This window comes from Procambarus clarkii, chromosome 41, assembly GCF_040958095.1.
Source record: "Procambarus clarkii isolate CNS0578487 chromosome 41, FALCON_Pclarkii_2.0, whole genome shotgun sequence".
NCBI lineage: Eukaryota > Metazoa > Arthropoda > Malacostraca > Decapoda > Cambaridae > Procambarus > Procambarus clarkii.
Genome location: NC_091190.1, coordinates 17,363,605 through 17,390,555, shown reverse-complemented (window position 1 = coordinate 17,390,555; position 26,951 = coordinate 17,363,605). Strand labels below are relative to the sequence as shown.

Sequence of the window (26,951 nt, the reverse complement as noted above, 5' to 3'; positions counted from 1 at the left end):
TACACACTAGTTTGGTGGTGGAGGCTATATTACACACGTGTATGGTGGTGGAGGCTTCATTGTACACCTGTATGGTGGTGGAGGCTTCATTACACACCAGTATGGTGCTGGAGGCTTCATTACACACCTGTACGGTGGTGGAGGCTTCATTGCACACCTATATGGTGGTGGAGGCTTCATTGCACAGCTGTATGGTAGTGGAGGCTTCATTACACACCTGTGTGGTGGTGGAGGCTTCATTGCACACCTGTATGGTGGTGGAGGCTTCATTACACACCAGTATGGTGCTGGAGGCTTCATTACACACCAGTATGGTGCTGGAGGCTTCATTGCACACCTGTATGGTGCTGGAGGCTTCATTGCACACGTGTATGGTGGTGGAGGATTCATTGCATACCTGTATGGTGGTGGAGGTCTCATTGCACACGTGTATGGTGGTGGAGGCTTCATTGCACACGTGTATGGTGGTGGAGGCTTCATTGCACACCTGTATGGTGGTGGAGGCTTCATTGCACACCTGTATGGTGGTGGAGGCTTCATTGCACACCTGTATGGTGGTGGAGGCTTCATTACACACGTGTATGGTGGTGGAGGCTTCATTGCACACGTGTATGGTGGTGGAGGCTTCATTGCACACGTGTATGGTGGTGGAGGCTTCATTGCACACCTGTATGGTGGTGGAGGCTTCATTACACTCCTGTATGGTGGTGGAGGCTTCATTGCACACCTGTATGGTGGTGGAGGCTTCATTACACACCAGTATGGTGATGGAGGCTTCATTACACACCAGTATGGGGATGGAGGCTTCATTACACACCTGTGTGGTGGTGGAGGCTTTATTACACACCTGTATGGTGGTGGAGGCTTCATTGCACACCTGTATGGTGGTGGAGGCTTCATTACACACCAGTATGGTGCTGGAGGCTTCATTATTCACCTGTATGGTGGTGGAGGCTTCATTGCACACCTGTATGGTGGTGGAGGCTTCATTGCACACCTGTATGGTGGTGGAGGCTTCATTGCACACCTGTATGGTGGTGGAGGCTTCATTACACACCTGTATGGGGCTGGACTCTCTCTAGGGAAAGACAAAGAGATTGAAACATATTAATTATAACTTAAAGATTTGCATGGTAAGTTAAATAATTCAACCCAACCTCATGTTCAAATAATAGTTTTTGTAACTGTGTGCACCATAGTGCAAAGATTGACTTACTAAGCAATTAGATAGTACAAATTTTGTACTAATCGCTTTATACAGTCCGAAAAAAATTAAGCTAAAAAAATAAACATATAAATAAATATATATTTCTATATAATATGTAATTCTATAATAATTTCTATATTCTAAATATATAGAATAAATAAAAACATATTTCTAGGCCTAGTATAGGACACATATGTACTATATAAGGCCTCAGATTGCGTTTATTAGGCCTTGGAAGGTTAGGGTTAGTTTAGCTTTGCAATATCAATAGAAAATCTTTTTTCCGGTTTGTTCAGATTCAATAGTACCAATTTCTACTTTCTAATTGTGTTGTACGTCGGTATGTGTACTATGGTTGTCGTCGGTACGATAACCATAGTACACATACCGATGTATTTGCATGTATGTATTCAGTCTGAAGTGCTGAATATGCATACCTGGTCCACCTGTCATATATACACACACCTTTGATACACACACACACACATGTGACATCTGACACACACACACACACACACACACACACACACACACACACACACACACACACACACACACACACGAAACCTGTTGTTTGGCGGGATCCAGGAGTCAATCCTCGATCCTGCAGACACAAATAGGTGAGAACACACACACACACACACACACACACACACACACACACACACACACACACACACACACACACACACACACACACACACACACACACACCTGTTCCATTTAACACATTTATAAATACAAGCAAACATTGAAAATGAGGTTTGTAAATGGCTGAATTATCATGTATTCTGATGTTTTCACAGTTTTGTTTTATTCCACATTTTTTAGGGGAGTAATTTATATGCAAATTTGCATCTGATGTCATAATACATTTATAATAAATATTTTACCAAAGTATTAATTAAATCTATTATTGTATACATAACTTACCTTGTTTCTTATGTTTAATTAACAACCTTTTACATTAATTTTTACTCATTTTTATCTTATTTTCGATTTTTATTTTATTTTTAGTTTGTGATGAATCACAGTTCATGATAAATTAGTTCACGATGAATCATGAACGTCTAAGGAATAATAATAACCAAGTTGATAGATTATTTGGGGTTAAGATCTTCAACATGTACACCAGACCTGGGCGCTCATAACCTAATAAATATATTGGGCAGCATAAATAATAATTCTTCTTTACTGGTAAGATTATCTGAAAATTGATGTACGTCAAAACCTACGTACGTTATGACAACGTTATAAATAGTAAAGTATATATATATATATATATATATATATATATATATATATATATATATATATATATATATATATATATATATATATATATATATATATATGTATATATATATATATATATATATATATATATATATATATATATATATATATATATATATATATATATAATGGTCATAAGTTTGGTCCAAAGATGGTCTACGAGATATTGGGGGAATAAACAAGTTTTTTTTTTATGTTCCTTGCTTACTTGATTGTCCCATCTTGTCACTGTTTTGTTCAGCCAGGCAACACGGTCTATAGTGAAGAGCAGCGTTTAGCAAAACCTGTTGTTGAGAACTAATCAGGTAATTATCAGACTCGTCAATTGCCGCTTTCCTCTTCCTGTCGTATGAATACCCTCACCCGTCCCACTGTCCCATCTTCAGCCTTACAGAGCCCCAATCACGTAATTATATATATATTTTTTTTTCCAATCATGCCCAGCACATTCAAGCAGTCTTCCTCATCTTACGTGTTCCCTACTGCAACGACCCCTAATCCTAACTCCCCATCGTAGCCCTATTGGACCCCTTAATCCATCTTGCAACACCTTACAAGATGTCTACACCTGGCTTGCTACACTCTCACCCTGTTGCATCTACTCCCACTCTACCCTCCACATAGTCAACATAACTCAGCATAGCTATGCTACTACAAGAATGGCAAGCCATCGTGTACCGCTAATTGACTGCTTTTTGAGGACATTTTCGTAAATATCACATTTTAAAGGAACAATTATGATAAGCCACGCATGTTGAGTGAAAATTTTGTGATACATAAGTGAACCCTTGAACTGCTCTGAAATTATAGGTTTTCCAGCGGTTTTATACACGAACTTCCTGCTGTCTGGTCTCTGCACTCTTGGTGTGTGTGTGTGTGTGTGTGTGTGTGTGTGTGTGTGTGTGTGTGTGTGTGTGTGTGTGTGTGTGTGTGTGTGTGTGTGTGTGTGTGTGTAGAGAGAGAGAGAGAGAGAGAGAGAGAGAGAGAGAGAGACAGCAGTCGATTGACTGGTAAACAGCCACACAGAAGGGTAGAGTTAAGAGTGCCGTGTAGGGGAGACAGACAGGTAATCAGACAAAGGGGCAGACAGACAGACAGACAGACAGACAGACAGACAGACAGACAGACAGACAGACAGACAGACAAGGACGTACCATACACACCAATACATTGGCCATGCGCGTCCTCAAACACAGTTTAGAGCCAATAAAAAACACAGGATAAAGAGAAAAAACAACTAATATATATATATATATATATACGCTTCCTTAAAAAAAAATCTTATTATAACGAAAGTGATGTATGTGAGCATTGAACCTTTCAAACGTCCCGCAAGATGTGAACTATACTACCCCGTCCCCTAGCCTTCTCCACCTTGTGTTCCTTTCCTTCAACACCTCTATCCCCTCTCCACTAGCCCTGGCCCCTCTACACTAGCCCTGGCCCCTCTACACCAGCCCTGGCCCCTCTACACTAGCCCTGGCCCCTCTACACCAGCCCTGGCCCCTCTACACCAGCCCTGGCCCCTCTCCGCCAGCCCTGGCCCCTCTACACCAGCCCTGGCCCCTCTACACTAGCCCTGGCCCCTCTACACTAGCCCTGGCCCCTCTACACCAGCCCTGGCCCCTCTACACTAGCCCTGGCCCCTCTACACCAGCCCTGGCCCCTCTACACCAGCCCTGGCCCCTCTACACTAGCCCTGGTCCCTCTACACCAGCCCTGGCCCCTCTACACTAGCCCTGGCCCCTCTACACCAGCCCTGGCCCCTCTACACCAGCCCTGGCCCCTCTACACTAGCCCTGGCCCCTCTACACTAGCCCTGGCCCCTCTACACCAGCCCTGGCCCCTCTACACCAGCCCTGGCCCCTCTACACCAGCCCTGGCCCCTCTCCGCCAGCCCTGGCCCCTCTACACTAGCCCTGGCCCCTCTACACTAGCCCTGGCCCCTCTACACCATCTCTTACTCATCTACACCATCATCAGTAAACGCTAAAAATTAAAAAAACTTAATTGGCTCTAATCATAACGTGGGAAGGATATACCATATTATATATGGTATATCCATATTATATATGGTATATCCATATTATATATGGTATATACCATATTATATATGGTATAAACTGGAAAACTTTTAAGAGCCAGAAAAGACCCTTGCTAAATAAATACTGGAACAGAAATTGGGTTATTGATTATTTGGAACAAATTACCGAGGGTAACATTAATAGATTCGAGATCGCTAGAGTGTTTCAAGCGAAGGTTAGACCTGCATATAGATGAGTTAGGGTGATTATAGCCACTTCTAGAGGGTTAATATTGATTCATAATAGTTTCATTCAAAATATAAAACGGGGAATATGAATAGCGACCACCACAAGCGGTCAGATTCTCTATATACACCTTTCAGGTCACCCTATCATCCAGATACATCAAACACCCCCATCAATCCCCAGTCATCAACTCGTAGGAAGGACTTAAGTGTGGAGTCAGTGTGTCTCCCTCCCTCCTTCAATCAGTCCAATTTCGCACGGCTCTTAAGAATTCCACAAGTCATTGCCGAATGGCAGAACAGGGTGCCGAAGACCAAAGATTTATACCTCTTAAGCACGCTTCTCTCTCTCTCTCTTTCTCTCTCTCTCTCTCTCTCTCTCTCTCTCTCTCTCTCCCTCTCTCTCTCAGGCGATCACCGGCGTAATCTCCTGTGTGAGAGAGGAGCCAAGTTACGCTAACTTTGTGTAAGTTGGCGTAGATGGTGTGTACTTTGTGAAGACATCAGAGTGGCAAAGAGAAGAAGCACAATAGAGATTTCTCTGGTGTAAGAAAAGGATGGAAAATCAAATTTATGCATAATACTTTTATATCGACACCACTAGAAAAAATGACTAGAGACATGAGAGGGATTTACGAAACAGTGTGGGAAAATTCACAGTGGGTGGAAAAGAAGGAAATGTTTACAATGAATTCAATGGTACGAGAGGACATGAGAAGAATTTATACACATAAGTGAACCAAGGAGATGTGTGACAGTACAAACGGTATGCAAGAGTAGGACCATTAAATGTCCATAATGAGGAGGAAGCACATGATACCTACCACAACAGCTTGAAAGGTAGGTAGATATGAGAAGAATCATCCACGAGACGCGTAGTGGTCAGAAAGGCGGAGTCTATGGCCTGAAACTCGATTCTAATAGCACATACACAAACACACACACACACACACACACACACACACACACACACACACACACACACACACACACACACACACACACACACACACACACACTCACACACACACACACACACACACACACACACACACACACACTCACACACACACACGTAAACAAGCCGGCCCCATTTGGATTAAGAAATGAGCCAGTTGTCGTCCGGATAATTGAGACACCGTATAAGCACATTCACCATCTGTTTCTGTAATCAAGCTTATTTAATGCCTTAAAAAAAAAAACCTGATTGCTTAAGTGGTTAAAAATGCATTCTCGAGTTCCAAGGAAGAGTCCGTCAACACGACACATCTATTTTCTCCTCCAAAGTGGCAGTAAAAATTTCCTTACATTTTTTCCGATTCATAAATAATTATAAAATACCATTGTAACCAAAAATAGTGCAAAATACACTACAAGACTAATCTCTTGTCGTGAATTACAAAATGTATTTAGTGGATAATGGGAATTAGGAGTAATAGAGCATAATAGAGCATTTAACACCTTTATCTTATGTCCTAAGCAATAGAGTTCTTATTATATCGAGGTCCAGAGCTGGCATAAGGTCTTTATATTGAGGCATAGTGCTAGTATCGTCAGTAAATCGAGGGCTAGAGTTGAAATCGTCATTATATCGGGGGCTAGTGTTGGCTATCGTCCTAATATCGAGGGCTAGTGTTGGCTATCGTCCTAATGTCGAGGGCTAGTGTTGGCTATCGTCCTAATATCGAGGGCTAGTGTTGGCTATCGTCCTAATATCGAGGGCTAGTGTTGGCTATCGTCCTAATATCGAGGACGAGAGCCGGTACAGAGTCTCATTATATCGGGGGGGGGGGAGCATTAACTCTAAAGGTAATTATAAACAATTAATTGCAAATTAGAACCCTAGTTAAGCAGGTGTGCTGATCGCCAATTGATTAAAAGTGATTTAATCAATTCCCAGTAGAGTAATTGGATAGTTGGGCTCACAATTTTGGGTCCGAGAGAAGACTATATATGTTGATTAGATTATAATTGGGTTATTTTAGTTTGATCTAGCATTAGATTCGATCAATATATTGATTTCATTATTGTTGGGTAATGCACAATCATTCCTCAAACCGGCCAGTCCTACCTGGCTTTTGTTTGTCTTAAGTCAATATGTGACAAACAATATGTGAAAAATATCTGACAAAACTATTTTTGTTATCTTGCTGTTTTCTTTGTTTTCATGCAATAATAACTTGATGTTGAGGTAACTACTGTTAGCATCGGCTGTAGGAATACAGTTGTATATTAATGGTTTTTAGATTTTGTTGTATGCGCAGTTTTTGTATGTGTGTGCGCGCATGAGTTCTTGTACGTGAGTGCGCAAGACTCCACCCAAGTTGCGGCACCGGCGCAGCGGAGACCGAATGAACTGCGCTTCACGATAATGGAAGAACTATGGGAGACATGACAACGACATACAGGATCCTAAGTGTATTTGGCGAAGTAGAGAAAAAACGATTGTTTAAGTCTTGGAACAACGGAACGATGAGGTGAGAATAGCTTGAGCTACCTCATCCCTTTGTGTGTATTTTACCTCAATAAACTTATTTCAATTTCAATTTCAATTTCAATGAGGCAAGTATGGAAACAAGATAAATGAGTCGTATATGTCAGAAATCGCTTCTCCAGTGTTATAATTGTCAATAAGTGGAATGGGTTAGGCCAGGAATAGGTTGATGCTAACTCAATGCACAAGTTTACGACTAAATTGTATTAGAAACATGTGGAAATTGGGCCATGTATTAAGGTATAAATGTTGACATGGATGAGTTGGGAGCCGACTTTAACCCTCGAAACTTATCTAGGGGAGAAAACACACACACACACACACACACACACACACACACACACACACACACACACACACACACACACACACACACACACATACACACACACACACACACACACAACGAGTACTGTGTACACACAGTACTCGCTACTTGAAGACGGATGGACAGAGCTCTGGGGGTCGTAGTTCTAAGGGCCCGGATTCGATTCCCGGTCAAGGCAGAAACAAATAGACAGAGTATCGTTCATCTGATGCACCTGTTCACCTAGCAGCAAATAGGTGCCTGGGAATCAGAGAGCTGCTACGAGCTGCATCTTGGAGTGTGTGTTTGTGTGTGTGTGTGTGTGTGTGTGTGTGTGTGTGTGTGTGTGTGTGTGTGTGTGTGTGTGTGTGTGTGTGTGTGTGTATGTCTGAGAAATATGTAGGTAAGATAGAAAGAAAATTGGTTGAGAATCAGTACATTTTACAACCGATGGTTAATAAGGCGGAGTCCAAGAGCTAACAGCTTAGTTCTGTAGGCACAAATAATAAATACAAATAGTAAATACACATACACACGCAACATAATTATTCTTGCGTGCACTCAACTCAACAAACCCACAGCGGTTGTGGTGTGTCATAATATCAAGATGAATCAATTACCTTGCAAAAATATGTCCATAAATTCCAGTTTTGACCATCTTCCTCGATTTTGCTGCATGTGAATCGTTTAAATTAATTTTTATTCTGTGTATATACTTGCCAATTATGTGTGTGTGTGTGTGTGTGTATGTGTGTGTGTGTGTGTGTGTGTGTGTGTGTGTGTGTGTGTGTGTGTGTGTGTGTGTGTGTGTGTGTGTGTGTATTCACCTATTTGTATTCACCTATTTGTGCTTGCCGGGGGTTGAGCTCTGCTCTTTCGGCCCGCCTCTCAACTGTCAATCAATCAACTGTTACTAATTACTATTTTTCCCCCTCCACACACACACACACACACACACACACACACACACACACACACACACACACACACACACACACACACACACACACACACAGGAAGCAGCCCGTAGCAGCTGTCTATTTCCCAGGTACATATTTACTGCTAAGTGAACAGGAGCATCAGGACTACGAATCCCGTGCGCTGTCCACTGTGTGTGTGTGTGTAAATCACGAAGAAATTAACACGTGATGAGCAATATGACAGTGTCAGACCACGAAGGAAGGATTAAAACAGGAGTTTTCTCAAGTAATTTCGTATATAATAATACGTCTTCAGAAGGATGAAGATCCTTCTGAAGATGTATTATTATATACGAAAGTCCTTAGCTAATTCCTGTCTTAATTCTTCCGTCGTGGCTTCGTGGTCTGACACTGTCATATTATATATATATATATATATATATATATATATATATATATATATATATATATATATATATATATATATATATATATATATATACCTGCACCATCATACACTTCACATATATAACAAACATAATCCACTCAAACCTATTTTTCTTTTTCATAAATATATACTTTGATATAAAAATAAAACTAATCCCTCCCAAATATAGAAAACGGACAGCAAGAACCAAAAAAGAAAGCAAACCCAAACACATTAAAATTAGTAAACACTAGAATGCGTAAACACGGAAAAACAAAACAAAACAGAAAAACAAAGACATAATGCGCGCGTAAACCTAAAAATCGTAGCTATAAAAATTCGTAAACACGGAAAAAGTTAAGATCAAAAAGCGTAATTATACATAAAAAGCGTATATATATATATATATATATATATATATATATATATATATATATATATATATATATATATATATATATATATATATATATATATTATTTTTCCAATTAAAAGGAATTTGTTGTCCGTTGGGAGGGGGAAAAAATATTGTACCATTTATTGAAGCCAAAATATAATGAAATTGAGAGAACACACACGGAAAATTACCACTAACTCCCTCAAAATTGATATGAAGCACGAAGCGTGTTTCGTCGAGGTAAATAATAATAGCAATTGGAAGATCTAATATAATTAGGCTTGAATATATATCTATAATACAATAAATCACAGACAAAATGAATATCAACGATGGAATTATTTTATTTTATTTTATTTAATTAGGACTGACATGATTGATATATGTCATCACTTATATTGATTTAGAATACACACAAAACACACACACACACACACAAACACCCACACACACACACACACACACACACACACACACACACAAACACACACAAAACACACACAAAACACACACACACACACACAAACACCCACACACACACACACACACACACACACACACACACACACACACACACACACACACACACAAACACCCACACACACACACACACACACACACACACACACACACACACACACACACACACACACACACCCACACACACACACACACACACACCCACACACACACACACACACACACACACACACACACACACACAAACACCCACACACACACACACACAAACACCCACACACACACACACACACACACACACACACACACACACACACACACACACAAACACCCACACACACACACACACAAACACCCACACACACACACACACACACACACACACACACACACACACACACACACACACACACACACATCGGATACCTTTCAGTCACCTTTCGAAGATGTTGTTTTATTCAGCACGAGACACGAGAGGAGGTCACGAGGGTAAAGACAATCACTTGACCTGCGGCATATATGAACGAGAGAAGACCCTATATATGCACCCCGGCCTGCTGACTCTCCTGTTTACACAAGAAACTTTTAACCTCCCGAGCGACATTACGGGCTATTCCTGCCCGTGCCACCTCTCGGGTGGCTTAATCTTCATCAATCATTCAATCTGAACGACAAATGACAGTAACAGTAAGGAACTAACACAAGGGATCACCCGGAACACACACACACACACGTACACATACACACACACACACACGTACACATACACACACACACACACACGTACACATACACACACACACACACGTACACATACACACACACACACACATTGGGTGGCCTGGTACACATGTCTTCAGAGGAGAACAGCCATTGGGGTTCAGGGTTCGAGTCTCTTAGACCCCAGATGAACGGACGGTAAACAAAATATATATATAATGTTTCTATCGATAGTCATTAACCGAGATAAACAAAAAATAGGTATCTGATCATCCTTTCCATTTCCCTGATGGGATTATTAAAATCAAACACTATCCTTTATATATATATGTGTGTTGTGAATACAAGTTCCAACACTATAAAAGGTAAGGAATCTCAGAGCTTAGCGGAACTTAGTAATCACTATTCAAAGCGCCACATATGTCCTACAAGTTTATGAAATGTTTAAAAATTCGTGGTCTGAGCTTTCGAAGTCATGTGTGTGTGTGTTCTTCAAGCACTTCATTGTCCAACATCAAGACCATATAATTCAAAATATATTATTTCTTAAATACATATTGAATTTATTTTACCAAGAGAATTACAAGCAGTGTTTTAGGTATATTGCTTTATCTATGTCTTTGCATTTATATATATATATATATATATATATATATATATATATATATATATATATATATATATATATATATATATATATATATATATTTATATATATATGTCGTACCTAGTAGCCAGAACGCACTTTTCAGCCTACTATGCAAGGCCCGATTTGCCTAATAAGCCAAGTTTTCCTGAATTAATATATTTTCTCTACTTTTTTTATTATGAAATGATAAAGCTACCCATTTCATTATGTATGAGATCAATTTTTTTTATTGGAGTTAAAATTAACGTAGATATATGACCGAACCTAACCAACCCTACCTAACCTAACCTAACCTATCTTTATAAGTTAGGTTAGGTTAGGTAGCCGAAAAAGTTAGGTTAGGTTAGGTTAGGTAGGTTAGGTAGTCGAAAAACAATTAATTCATGAAAACTTGGCTTATTAGGCAAATCGGGCCTTGCATAGTAGGCAGAGAAGTGCGTTCTGGCTACTAGGTACGACATATATATATATATATATATATATATATATATATATATATATATATATATATATATATATATATATATATATATATATATATATATATTATCTACAGCATCACCATCTACATTAAACAAATCCTTTACCGTCAACCTAAATTCTCCAAAGTCCCACCAGTTGCCTCGCCTCTTGCTTCCTTAATTTCAAGTAATCGGAACTTTATAATGAACAAAATCTAACAAAAAAACAGTTGTTCAAAGTTCAGTATGAACGTTCTTCCACTCGTTGTTCCTCCCTCCAGCACAGTAGCTTATTATGTTAATTGGTGTTCCTCCAGAATGTTCATTAACTCTAGATAAATAGTTTGGTCATAGCTCTAAATGAAAAAAAAACAAAAATAAAGATGTTTATCCTGCCTCAGGATCCCCATAAAAGCATGAATATACATATTATAAAAAAGTATATAAATCCTATACAAACTTTCCACCCCATCCTCCTCCCAACCCATAATTTAATTTAACTCATTTTTTTGTAGTAACTACGTAATTACCTTAACCTGTAGTTAATTAAATCACCTTGTATAAATAACAACAGGGCCCCCACTATCAGCATTAGATGGATTATCAAATAAACTAAATGGACAAAGAGTGATTTAAATTATACTCCATTACAGCCGAGCGGTTTCAGGCCGGGTAATATAGATACAAGGATGAGAGAGCCTCGCCGTGGAACCACTCACTACGTAACATCTCTCATGTTAGCGTATGTAAAACAGTTGAGGCAATAATGAGCTTACCTTCAGGCGGCAGCTTACCTGTGTGTGTGTGTGTGTGTGTGTGTGTGTGTGTGTGGGTGGGTGGGTGTGTGTGTGTGTGTGTGTGTACTCACCTAGTTGTGCTTGCGGGGGTTGAGCTCTGGCTCTTTGGTATGTGTGTGTCTTTGTGTGTGTGTGAGGGTGTGTGTGTGTGTGGGGGGGGGGGTGTGGGTGTGTGTGTGGGTGTGTGTGTGTGTGGGTGTGTGTGTGTGTGGGTGTGTGTGTGTGCCGACGGCGTCCATAATACCCGCATCAAGATGAATAATTAACAGTTGTTTTTAATATTCTTAGAGCTCGCTTAAGTAAGGAAAACAAGGGTTCCCCTTCTTGCGTCCAAACGAGACAGAGAATGTAATGTGGATGTCCCTTGAGAGGTCTGTTTTATACTTAGAAAGATACTTACTTAGAAAGATACTTACTTAGAAAGATACTTACTTAGAAAGATACTTACTTAGAAAGATACTTACTTAGAAAGATACTTACTTAGAAAGATACTTACTTAGAAAGATACTTACTTAGAAAGATACTTACTTAGAAAGATGCTTACATAGAAAGATACTTACTTAGAAAGATACTTAGAAAGATACTTACTTAGAAAGATCTGTGTAAATATAATAGGTCGCGAGTAAGTTCAGTTGAACTTTAACTAGAGAGCATATTTTGTAGCGTTATCTTGAGGTTATCTTGAGACGATTTCGGGGGCTTAGCGTCCCCGCGGCCCGGTCCTCGACCAGGCCTCTTTTTTTGTTACACATCCCCCAGGAAGCAGCAGCCCGTAGCAGCTGTCTAACTCCCAGGTACCTATTTACTGCTAGGTAACAGGGGCTTCAGGGTGAAAGAAACTTTTTTGCCTATTTCTCTCCGCCTCCACCGGGGATCGAACCCGGAACCTCAGGCCTACGAATCCAAAGCGCTGTCCACTCAGCTATCAGGCTCATAAACTCCCATTTACGAGGCAGTAATTTGTGCTACAAATATCAGGCTTCAAAATAATTGTACCGTGTCTCGCTCATGTGAAACATTCAGCGGTTCGATCCCCAGCTACACTACGTGGCGGCTCCGGCGCAGCTCAACGCTAGTTTTTGTATTAGCACGTTGCTTTTTTGACGTATATTTTATCTAAGGCCCCGATAAAACTGTCGTACTAGAAAAATGGTCGCGGCACGCGAAATTTTCACATACTCTCCCGTTTTCTGTTTTGGGTCCTCTGGTAGGTTAGGATAAGGGGCACTCTAGCACGACTGTTTCTTGACGTACGTTAGGTTAAGCTTAGGGATTACTGCTCAAATTATTTGCTATATACCTGGTTGATACCTGGTTGATGGGGTTCTGGGAGTTCTTCTACTCCCCAAGCCCGGCCCGAGGCCAGGCTTGACTTGTGAGAGTTTGGTCCACCAGGCTGTTGCTTGGAGCGGCCCACACAGGCCCACATAGCCCACCACAGCCCGGTTGGTCCGGCACTCCTTGGAGGAATAAATCTAGTTTCCTCTTGAAGATGTCCATACTTTAGACTTCCAATAATAAACAAAAAACGTGAAATGTTTTGAATGTAATGAACCATATTGAGTATATTTCATCAAAAGAAGATATTGTTTCTATATTTTTTGAAGGATGGCGCTGTGGAACAGACACCAGAAGTATCCAAAGAGAAGGGGTTCGAAAATTTCTAACTATGTTCCGGGAATATTGCAAAAAATGTTGACGAGAACTTTCGATTCATTTTCAGATAATTCCTATCACGTGATCATTATACCTCAGTGTAACTCTGATGTAATAATAAGCATTTGATATCCAAAGAAATCATATTGTTTGGTTAATTTCATTTCATGCTATTTAAAGCATGTTGGATTATGCTCTAATATAATTAAAGTAATTAAAATGCATGTTTAATTATATTTAATGCATGCTTAATTAACGTTTAATTAATGCATATTTAATTTTTGGCCCCTAGGGATTTACAAATGCGGATTAACACGAGATTTGTTTTTTTTTTGTTTTTTTTGGAGGAGACAAGCAGTGGGTTTTCTCCCCTCCCCACAACATATGATGCTGGACACATGTGATACATATGACGACATGCTGGCTCACTGCATGACACATAAGCTTGACGTGCTTAGGGTCAGGAAGCTTCACCGGGGGATGTGTCAAGTTGAGGCCAAACCCTTTTGTCTCCATGAAAACAAAAAAAATAAAATCACCAAAAGACACGACATATATTTTTAAACTTGGTTTTAGGGGGTATTAATATATTGTTATTTAAGATATAACTGAATTTAATATCTATAATAACTAGTAATTTAATAATAGGAGATAACTAATTGAAATCAATTTTATCTATCCCTGTTTGAAAAGATGTTAAATAATCTGTATATAATCTTATACTTATAAAGAGGTATAAGGACACCACAGGATCTATAAGACTCTGACTTACCTCGAGAAATTATTAAGATAATTAAGATAATATTTTAAAATAATATATATATATATATATATATATATATATATATATATATATATATATATATATATATATATATATATATTAGTATATTTTGGTAGCAGTCTTTCCTGTAGACATATATTATTAAATATGACCGAAAAAGTAAGATTAATAATTCTAACACGAATTTTCTCAATCCTTCGTACATTATGCTTCACTGTTGGAGGTAAATCAAAAATCACTTCTCCAAAATTCATTTTTATTTTTATTTTTATTTACAAAACACATTATTTATTTATTAAACACATTATTTATTTATTAAACAACACAGAAATCATCGATAGATACAGCGACAGCAGGCGGCTTGACGTTTGCGAGGCACTACACATCAAGAAGTCAACACCAGCAATCAACAGCCAATTATTGCACCACTATATTCTACCCACCTCAAGACTCCGCTCCAATATAGAAGCATCAAGAAATATGGACCAATAGGCTTTCTACAAACACTTCTATTCAATACCCATTTTTTCGTGTTCTGTCTTGTGTTGATACTTTTAATACCCTATTAATATCCTCTAGTGTTCTGTCTTGTGTTAATGCCACATCATCCTTCCCACCTCACTCAAATGTAATGCCACATCACCCTTCCCACCTCACTCAAATGTAGATATAAAATCAGGGAAACGCAAGTTCTAATCAGTTGTGTATTTGTGAAGTCTTTGAAAATGTAATAAGTTTTACGAAACGCGCCCGTGTCGCGTCAGACTAGAAATAAAAATGAATTTTGGAGAAGTGATTTTTGATTTACCTCCAACAGTGAAGCATAATGTACGAAGGATTGAGAAAATTCGTGTTAGAATTATTAATCTTACTTTTTCGGTCATATTTAATAATATATATATATATATATATATATATATATATATATATATATATATATATATATATATATATATATATATATATATATATATATATATAATTTACACTTTTTTCAAATGCAGTTTTTCACTCGAATTTTATTTTATGAAATGTTGCATGTAGAGAGGCATCAATGTATATAGTAGAATGTATAGAAATATATGTGAAATTAGACAATACGGTTGATAAGGCGCTCGTGAAAAATGAAAAAATAGCGGCAGCGGCCATCATGTGATGTCGGCGGCGGCGGCGGCGGCCAGGCAGACCGCCGTCCCTCTGTACCGCCGTCCCTCTGTACCGCCGTCCCTCTGTAGGGTGGTCCCTCTGTACCGTGGTCCCTCTGTAGGGTGGTCCCTCTGTACCGTGGTCCCTCTGTAGCGTGGTCCCACTGTAGCGTGGTCCCTCTGTAGCGTGGTCCCTCTGTACCGTGGTCCCTCTGTACCGTGGTCCCTCTGTACCGTGGTCCCTCTGTAGCGTGGTACCTCTGTACCGTGGTCCCTCTGTAGCGAGGTCCCTCTGTACCGCCGTCCCTCTGTACCGTGGTCCCTCTGTAGGGTGGTCCCTCTGTACCGTGGTCCCTCTGTAGCGTGGTCCCACTGTAGCGTGGTCCCTCTGTAGCGTGGTCCCTCTGTACCGTGGTCCCTCTGTACCGTGGTCCCTCTGTAGCGTGGTACCTCTGTACCGTGGTCCCTCTGTAGCGAGGTCCCTCTGTACCGCCGTCCCTCTGTAGGGTGGTCCCTCTGTACCGTGGTCCCTCTGTAGCGTGGTCCCACTGTAGCGTGGTCCCTCTGTAGCGTGGTCCCTCTGTACCGTGGTCCCTCTGTAGCGTGGTCCCTCTGTACCGTGGTCCCTCTGTAGCGTGGTCCCTCTGTACCGCCGTCCCTCTGTAGCGTGGTCCCTCTGTACCGTGGTCCCTCTGTACCGTGGTCCCTCTGTACCGTGGTCCCTCTGTAGCGTGGTCCCACTGTAGCGTGGTCCCTCTGTAGCGTGGTCCCTCTGTACCGTGGTCCCTCTGTACCGTGGTCCCTCTGTAGCGTGGTACCTCTGTACCGTGGTCCCTCTGTAGCGAGGTCCCTCTGTAGCGTGGTCCCTCTGTACCGTGGTCCATCTGTACCGTGGTCCCTCTGTACTGCCGTCCCTCTGTACCGCTGTCCCTCTGTACCGCCGTCCCTCTGTACCGCTGTCCCTCTGTACCGCCGTCCCTCTGTACCGCTGTCCCTCTGTACCGCCGTCCCTCTGTACCGCCGTCCCTCTGTACCGTGGTCCCTCTGTACCTCTGGATGGTTTGGTTTCCAGCTCCAGCCCTGTCATCCAAGTGAGATATATATATATATATATATATATATATATATATATATATATATATATACATATACATATATCACTAAGAACTCTTTGACCCGGCCAGGATTCGAACCCATGCCGTTAGGGGTGATCCTGGACGGCATGGGTTCGAATCCTGGCCGGGTCAAAGAGTTCTTAGTGATATATGGCTTGCGCGTTCATGCAGCTTTCTCACATATATACATATATATATATGTATATATATATATATATATATATATATATATATATATATATATATATATATATATATATATATATATATATATAATTCGGCAATATCATGAACCAACGAAATTTCATAACCAATGAAATATCAAAATTACTAAAGCCACGTAATATCAATGTAGCATTTAGGAAGCTTGAAATATATAAGAAAAAACCTCTCCTATTAAAAATGACCAAACTAGTTGTAATGGTTGTGTGTATAGAAGTCCAAGTAATGACTAATATCATCTATGACAAACTGATATAAACTCCGAGACCAAAGTATAAAAATCCACAAATATATATATATAGCATAAGGACGAGTCTGGTGCCTTGTTTAATTATATCATGTGATTGCAATCATCTGGGGTTGACTAATTCAAGCAAAGACTGTTGATTGTAAATCTGTTAGTAAAAGATATATATATTATTGAATTTTCCTTTATTAAAAAAAGGGGTTTAGGATTGTATAGGATAGACAGTTTTATAATTGGTAAGACTTGTTTCCAATTAAAAAATAAGTTTTCCTGAAGTTATATATATTTTGTCCACATTTTTCATTATGAAATGGTAAAGCTCTCCATTACATCATATATGATTACTAAAATATATATTATTTCTCACTATATCATTGCAGTGAAGAATGGATATAGTTCAAGATGGCTTATTCCCTGAAGTATATCGATTAGTTCAGTTGATCTATTTCCCCATCATGTCACTCTATTCAATATTATGTTTGTGTTTCTTAATCTACTCGGGTGTGAGGGAGTTATGTAATCCCACACATCCATGTGTTCTCTGTCTACTGAGCTCTTGAAAATGTGTTAAATTACGAAAGCGCTCGAAATATTTTTGGTTTATTTACTCCCGTATGGATCCGTACACAGACACAGACACACACACACACACACACACACACACACACACACACACACACACACACACACACACACACACACACACACACGATAATTAGCCAGAATGAAAACAAACTATTGATTCAAATGACCATTTTGACCAAATTTGAAAGAAGGCAAGACTAAACAAATTTCTAAGTCACTTAACCGCTTTCTCAACCCATTCGACTGCTATCGTATTAATAAGTGACACTCTGAGGTTGACAAGTGCCATCCTGAAGTTGAAAAGTGCCACCCTAAGACTGACAAGGGCCACCTTGATATTGACAAGTTAATCAGACTGGCTGACGCCCCTGCATGCAGCAGGCTGACGAGAGTAACAGACTGGTTGATCAAGTATCCATTGTAGGTGTTAATCCTTCCCTGGAATAGGTCTTCGAGTCATGTCTTTTATATTGAGAAGGAAGATGTCGAAAAGTCTTGCCCTCTCTTTACACCATAGAATTATCTCTTAAGAGTGCCTATTTCAACCCTATTTTTAAATAGGGATATTTTTGCTCATATTACCACGTCTCTGGGTTTCCTATAACCCATTTACCACCCCGTAATTGAAGTAAATGGTCAAAATAGGGGAACCTACGGTTCACCAGTAACCCCTGTTATCTTAGAGGTAACCCCATGGCTGTTACCTACAACGGTAACGCCTTGTTGTTACCTACAACGGTAACGCCTTGTCGTTACCTACAACGGTAACGCCTTGTCGTTACGATGCAAAAATAGGAAGGGGGAGAGAGCTATCAGGAGAAAGCGTCAAGCCATTAAGACTATATTGCACTTGAAAAGGGTCAGGATAAGGACTTAGGATTGGACGTGGTGGGGGGGGGGGGGGAAGGAATAGGAACAGAATGAAGAGATAACGATGGGAAAGCTTGATGTTGTGAAGAACGTGAAGAATGAGGAATGTGAGAGAGAGAGAGAGAGAGAGAGAGAGAGAGAGAGAGAGAGAGAGAGAGAGAGAGAGAGAGAGAGAGAGAAAGAGAGAGAGAGAGAGAGAGAGAGAGAGTAAGATAGACAAGGCTTGGGACGGAACCATACGCATTTATGTCCGTCCGTCTGGTAATGGCGTGGTCGCTTCCTCTACAATGTAGAGTGTAAACTGGAGAGTCTACAGAGAGTGTAGACTCTCCTCACCGCTTGTACTAGGAGCGGCACCAATCACTCGTTCATCGACTAGTCCTCGCCCCGCAAATTATGCGAATTTTCACGTAATAAATTGCAGTCAAAGATAGCATCACACATGTTATTTTATATAAATAAACTTGCTGGAGCTGATCCTTTATGTCCGGTTATCTGGTGTTCAACACACTAGAGGAAATAGTAATTGCTTAGCGGAGCCGGAAGTTCTATCTCGACTAATTGACAGGAGAATGGACGTAGATGAGGTGATGATGGTGGTAGGAGGGCGGGTTAGTGGTGGTGGTTGTGGGTTAGTGGTGGTGGTTGTGAGAGTGAAGGGAAGATGGTGGGTAGGAGAAGGTGGTGGCAGACAGGAGATATCATCCATGATATCCTTTCCTCAACCTCCAAAATTACGAAACATTCCCGGGGAATTTATGCAAGGATATCGCTAATATAACGTACGTGTTCGTTAACTGATAAGATCAAGTTAATTCTCTAATTCTGGAGTGGGGGGGAAGAATTATTGCTATAATTTTGCCTAATGATGCCAAATTCTGGAGATACTCTGACCTCATCTGCATATGGGATGTGTATTTGCATAAGTACCGCTTCTGTTGTACGTCCTGGAGTACTCTGTGAGTACAGTACTGTGTATTCTGTAAGTATGTCACTGTGTACTCTATGAATACTTCCTAATGCACTCTGTGAGTACTTCCTGGTGCACTCTGTGAGTACGTCATTTTGTACTTTACATTATTTTAACGAACTTGGGATAACACAAATTCTACGATTATATCTTAGATATTCTCGAAAATATATTCGACATCTTTGTCAATTTTGTTTAGATAATATATAAAGGTTTATATATATATATATATATATATATATATATATATATATATATATATATATATATATATATATATATATATATATATATATATATATATATATATATATATATATATATGAAGATAATTCACATTTATAAAAAAAATATTTATTAAAATTTAAGGTAAACCATGTGAATTAAATCCACACAGTGCTCTAAAGTTTGTAATATAATATTCATAATATTTTTCAGGAGAGAAGTTAGGTAACTTACCTAGAGAAAGCGCCAAGGAAAGTTATGAGGACTTACGCCAAGAGGGGATATGAGGACAAGGATATGGAGATACTAGGAAAGGAGGAAGGAGGGTGCCTATGTAACCCTTTGCACCATCGGGGGGGGGGGGGGGGGATCGAACCCCGACTCAGCAAGAAGCGAGGGCTACAACATTCGTTTTCCATTGTCTCAACGTCTGTTTTGTTGCAAGGTCGAGTTGTCTCTCAAGATCACCTTTCCCTACCTTAACTTATCTTCAAGTCTCCTCATAGTGTCTTCCGTCAGGTCTCCTGATGGGCTTTGCATGCCCAAACGTGCCCATCAGGCCTGCTCAAGTGCTTCCCAGGCCACTCTAGTAGTGCTCTGCTGACCCACCCAGTGCTCTGCTGACCCACCCCAGTGCTCTGCTGACCCACCCAGTGCTCTGCTGACCCACCCAGTGCTCTGCTGACCCACCCACAGCTCTGCTGACCCATCCAGTGCTCTGCTGACCCACCCCAGTGCTCTGCTGACCCACTCAGTGCTCTGCTGACCCACCCAGTGCTCTGCTGGCCCATTTAGTGCTCTGCTGACCCATCCAGTGCTCTGCTGACCCACCACAGTGCTCTGCTGACCCACCCAGTGCTCTGCTGACCCACCCAGAGCTCTGCTGACCCATCCAGTGCTCTGCTGACCCACCCCAGTGCTCTGCTGACCCACCCAGTGCTCTGCTGACCCACCCCAGTGCTCTGCTGATCCACCCAGTGCTCAGCTGACCCACCCAGTGCTCTGCTGACCCACTCAGTGCTCTGCTGACCCACCCAGTGCTCTGCTGACCCACCCAGTGCTCTGCTGGCCCATTTAGTGCTCTGCTGACCCATCCAGTGCTCTGCTGACCCACCACAGTGCTCTGCTGACCCACCCAGTGCTCTGCTGACCCACCCAGAGCTCTGCTGACCCATCCAGTGCTCTGCTGACCCACCCCAGTGCTCTGCTGACCTACCCAGTGCTCTGCTGACCCACCCAGTGCTCTGCTGACCCATCCAGTGCTCTGCTGACCCACCCAGTGCTCTGCTGACCAACCCAGTGCTCTGCTGACCCACCACAGTGCTCTGCTGACCCACCACAGTGCTCTGCTGACCCACCCAGTGCTCTGCTGACCCAACCAGTGCTCTGCTGACCCACCACAGTGCTCTGCTGACCCACCCAGTGCTCTGCTGACTTACCCAGTGGACTACAACAACATTCTACAGAAGTCAAGCAAATTAAACTCAAAATAACTTTCACAAACAAGGAATGTGTTAAGAGCCAAAAATAAGTATATAAAGAGAGACAGGGAGGCACGAATTCACTTAATAAAACACACACACACACACACGGGGGCCTCGTAGCCTGGTGGATAGCGCGCAGGATTCGTAATTCTGTGGCGCGGGTTCGATTCCCGCACGAGGCAGAAACAAATGGGCAAAGTTTCTTTCACCCTGAATGCCCCTGTTACCTAGCAGTAAATAGGTACCTGGGAGTTAGTCAGCTGTCACGGGCTGCTTCCTGGTGTGTGTGTGTGTGTGTGTGTGGTGTGGAAAAAAAAAAAAAAGTAGTTAGTAAACAGTTGATTGACAGTTGAGAGGCGGGCCGAAAGAGCAAAGCTCAACCCCCGCAAAAACACAACTAGTAAACACACACACACACACACACACACACACATGGCTATGTAGGGACAGATCGATCTATACCTAGACGCTGGTGAGAGAGCGACACACTTGCAGACGATACCTGAAGCCCTTTACGATACCTGTGGTCTTTCCGATACCTGAAGAGACCACACACATCACCTAATCCGAAGGCAAACGGGTATCGTAGAGCCACGGCGACGGTTGCTGGTCGGGATTGGGAATAGGGAATGGGGGGTGTACAATACCCCCTGGAAGATTGGCTCATACGCGCAGAGACCGTCACTATATCGCTATATCGTCACTATAGGGACCGAGGAGGACGAGCCGAGGGAAGGGGGTATTGACTGATATCGTTGAGGATAGCGAGTACATGGGCCCTTCTGCTTCCGGCCCCGCGACCTGAGGGGATTCAAGGGAGTGTGGGAAAAGATATATATATATATATATATATATATATATATATATATATATATATATATATATATATATATATATATATATATATATATATATATCGAGCTTTGAGTCTCGGCTCGTTCCTCTCAGGTTTCTCCCCCAACGTCAAGAAACTGTCGTACTAAGATGCCTCTTATCCTAATCTTAGCAGAGGATGCAAAACAGAAAACGGAACTGTATGTCAATTTCGCGGGCAGCGACCATTTTCTAGAACGACGATTTTGTTGAGTTCTTAGGTAGAATATACGTCAAAATGCCAACGTTCTATTACGAGAACGGGTTGATGAGTTTGTCGGGATTGACTCAACGTTGAGAGGGAAGGGGCAGCTGTAGGGATTTGGGAGGCAGGGGATATGGTGTTAAATTCGGGAAGGGAATGGAAAAGGAGGGGGTTAAGTTGTGGTTGAGCCTTTCTGTGGTAATGGCGGTTGTGAGGCAGTGTGGTGGCGCGCGTAGATGTGGTAGATGTCTGTCTGTGGTACATGTGGAATGTTTGTGTTGATGCTGGGGTAAAGGAGGGAAGGGTGGATATAGGTGTTCTGTGTTCAGCCTATCTATAGTGGCGGAAAATGGAAGGAATGTCAACATAAATTTTTGACATCAGAGGCAAAACAAATTGTCTCCACACGCTACGATAATATGCAGTTAATTCATTCAGTTCAGTACGCCAACAACATGTTTTAAATTGTACAAAATAGTTTAACACGAATATTTAATGCAAAGGATATCAAATCATTTCAGCCTTTAAATATAACGATTTTGCTTTCTAACTACAGTAACTATCTAAAGAAGGTACCAAGCCCGGGAGACTATGTATCACCGTCTGTGTCGCTGGATATTCACAAGACGCTTAATATCACTCAAGATGCAAATCCGTCAACCAAATGACTTTAAGCGAGTAATATCCAAGGTATCAGATTCACCAAGAATTTAATCGAGGGTCAATTGTCCCGGAGAAACAACCTGAAAGCAAAACGAACGATATTCCTGAAAATTGAAACATTCCAAACGAAGGTGAACGATTGTAAGTGGAACAACGCAGCTCAGGACAAAACAAAAAAGGGAACAGTACATTGTTCCATTAACTGTCCATGAGTTAAGTGCGTATAACTGATACGCAGTCTAGCCAAAGCCGTTCCCCATCGTCTAATACGGAGACTGGAGGAAGGCCAAGGTGGAAAGGTCACCTTGAGGAGCCATCACTTTGTCACCAGTAACGCCAGCCCAGCGACTCTGCCAACGGTAGCGGAATGCAGAATGAATTACTGGGTTAGAAATCCGAATAAGCAAGTTCAAGGGGGAACTATTGCAAGTCTGAATAGCCTCCTTAACGGCGATGTTCACAAAGTTCGCTCTAGGTTGCACCAATATGGCTGACAACCCAAGCAAAAATTATCTTGTCTTACATCCGCGAGAGATAAGCAGCTGGGAGTATTACATATCAACCACCATAGGACACAAAAGGTTAAATGACTCCAAGAGCTAATCGCGAGAGCCAACCCACAATGATAAAGGAGTGTTGACGTCGATAAAGCAGCTGCCGAAGAGCATTGGGACAATTGCAAATAGTTGTTGTGTTCCACCCACGGCGTGGGCGGGAGTGAGGGTGTTGTTGCCGACACCGTGCGAGGTGTCGAAGACAGTACATACCATCACGTCCATCTGGTAGAAAGAGGAGGCTGGTTTCAGCACGCGATCTCTGGCAGGTTGACGGACGAAAGGCACAAGAGCTGTGGTGCAATACAGTACGGTGCAGAGCATCAAGACCACGAAGGGTAGAGAGACACAGAGACAGAGAAGCCGAGGAATGAGCGGGACAGCCATAGTCAAGTTTAGACGGCCCAAGTTTAAGTTGGGTCGTCTCAAGTTTAGACAGTCCGAGAGGCTAGTGTATATAAAGGAGTGTGCGCGCCTATCCGCACCACAAGCATTATGGGACAAGATTACAAGTAAGATCATGTTCATAGACCAGTCATCACGGTAAAGAAGGTCGTAGGGGTGACCAGGACAAACGCAGGGGGTCAAAGGTCAACCCAAAAAGTATAGCAGTGTCCCATTTACAAATTGGGATTGCAATACAGTAAAAAGTCATAGCACAAGTCTTAACACTATTTTCAAATCCTTACCAATATTTAAGCTGAACCAACATAAAAGAATTGCGTCAGTACCTCTTAAGGAATGGAAAAGATTAAGTTACAAGCAATTCACGTATGACTCAGTTTTTTCTTGAGAATGAAACAAGCAGCCAACAATGGCTGATAACAGCTATCATAGTTTCTGATAACAGTCTATCATAGTTTCTGTTTTCAATTGTTGCGATAAATGCCCAATTTTCCAATATTACTAATGATCCATAACCGCAAACTCGTATAGTGTCTCAGTGTGAAAAAGACACATTTCAAACGGGCATTTTCTTTACTGTTTCAAGTTTTGATGTAGAAGAGGCAGTGTTGCCATGTGCAATGTAACTTGCCATGGGGTCAACTTTGCTTGCAAAGTTAACCAATTTGCGTTACATTTCGTTGTTCCTTGTTCAATATATTTGATTTGTTTATACATATGGTTATTTAAGTTAGCGAATTTCAGTTGGTATATATATATTCTCCATTTCCAATATAATTACGTTTAATTGCCGTGATTAATTTGTAATTTGCCAAGCTACCGTGGACTAATGTGAATTATATGTCCATCTTTCCTATGTTTCAATACTACCGTGAAATAACCAATGTTAAATTATATTACTATAATTTATTAAATAATGTTAAGAGTGCATTTTGTTAATTGAACTCAGTATATCGAATTTTTACGCTGAATATATATATATATATATATATATATATATATATATATATATATATATATATATATATATATATATATATATATATATATATATAAAAGGTTATTATGCTTAACAATGAATTAATAATGTAGTTGGCTATGTAACCATCCAGGAGATGGTTACATAGGTGAAGTAGATCACATGTAACCAGGATGCTATTAAACTTCTCTTACACACACACACAAACACACACACACACACCGTTTGTGAACGAAATAAATAAACCTATGGGACAATATTTATTAAAACCAAAAACATTACATATAATAAATTAACAAATCACTGTGTGAGTGAAGAATCCATAAATCTTTGGGCAAATATTTTCTCCCTGTGCAGGAGGTCAAAGACCTTGTCGGCCTTCAGCAAGTCTTCGGTCGCGCGGCACCTTCTGCCAAAGCGGCGGCGGAATGAGCCGGCGGCAATCCAGTTCTTTCCCTCTTTCCTAAACACCCAACTCTCGTAGGCCCAGTCCTCGAGGACGTGCACCTGACTGATGATATTATCTGCGAAGCGGACACACTTGGTTTTCTTCTGGTGGCGGCCATCGTCGCCGGAGACCTTTTCCTTCTCCATGGTAGGCTGCTTCACACTATCAAGAACCAGTAGAACACTTCTGGTAATAATATACCAGATGCAAGAATCATAGTTAGGCAGATCTAACAATAATTATTGTTGGGTTATAGCCACTTGGCTACGGCCAAAATTCTTCTGAAATAAATTTAGTCAGTTTTGACTTATTCTGTGTCACAGAGAACGGGAATGTTAAACAATTTTTTTAGCTCTAGTTCTCCTTCATGACGAGTCCTAAAGCCGTTTTGCTGCACGATGGGAGTATATTTTGCCATTGATTCCATTGGGTTATGCAGCCCATGTGAAGGAAACATGACAACATGAAACAGCTTTTAGGATGCATAAACGATGACCAACATGAGTGGCAGCTCTGTGCTGGCGACTTGCATGTTGTTGTGGTTGTGGTGGTTGTGTAGGGCGGGTACACCCAGTACTGCTGTTGTTGGTGTGGTGGTGGTTGTGTAGGGCGGGTACACCCAGTACTGCTGTTGTTGGTGTGGTGGTGGTTGTGTAGGGCGGGTACACCCAGTACTGCTGTTGTTGGTGTGGTGGTGGTTGTGTAGGGCGGGTACACCCAGTACTGTTGGTGTGGTGGTGGTTGTGTAGGGCGGGTACACCCAGTACTGCTGTTGTCTTTGTGAGTGGGATAGTCGTGTGAGAGATTAATCCCGCTATAATGTGAGAGACATCATCACTACTCCCTCCGCCGCTGGAGCTCCGGGGAAAACACTCGCCGTCCACCGCTTGTTGAATCAAGCAGGATTTTTCTTGCTACTTTCTTATGTTTCCAAACACCACTTTAATTTTCCCCGTCTCTATTTACTAACCTTCCTCCGTATACGAACTTTTTTTTCCCAAAAATTCCCTTATTGATACATTATTCCTCCCTCTCTATTCCCTATTCCTCCTTCTTCACCCCTATCTACCTCTCCACACACGCAGCCATTTATCTCT

The 26,951-nt window shown here is 41.3% G+C and overlaps 1 protein-coding gene across 1 annotated transcript; it reads right to left on the bottom strand.

The window, feature by feature from the left end:
* Positions 1–157: 157 nt before the first annotated feature.
* LOC138373132 (mucin-1-like) lies at positions 158–24,238 on the bottom strand. Its single transcript, XM_069339147.1, has 2 exons — positions 24,086–24,238; positions 158–1,078 (listed from the first exon to the last, which is right to left on the bottom strand). Exons 1-2 carry the CDS (start codon positions 24,236–24,238, stop codon positions 158–160), a joined length of 1,074 nt encoding a protein of 357 aa, XP_069195248.1.
* Between the last annotated feature and the right edge of the window lie 2,713 nt (positions 24,239–26,951).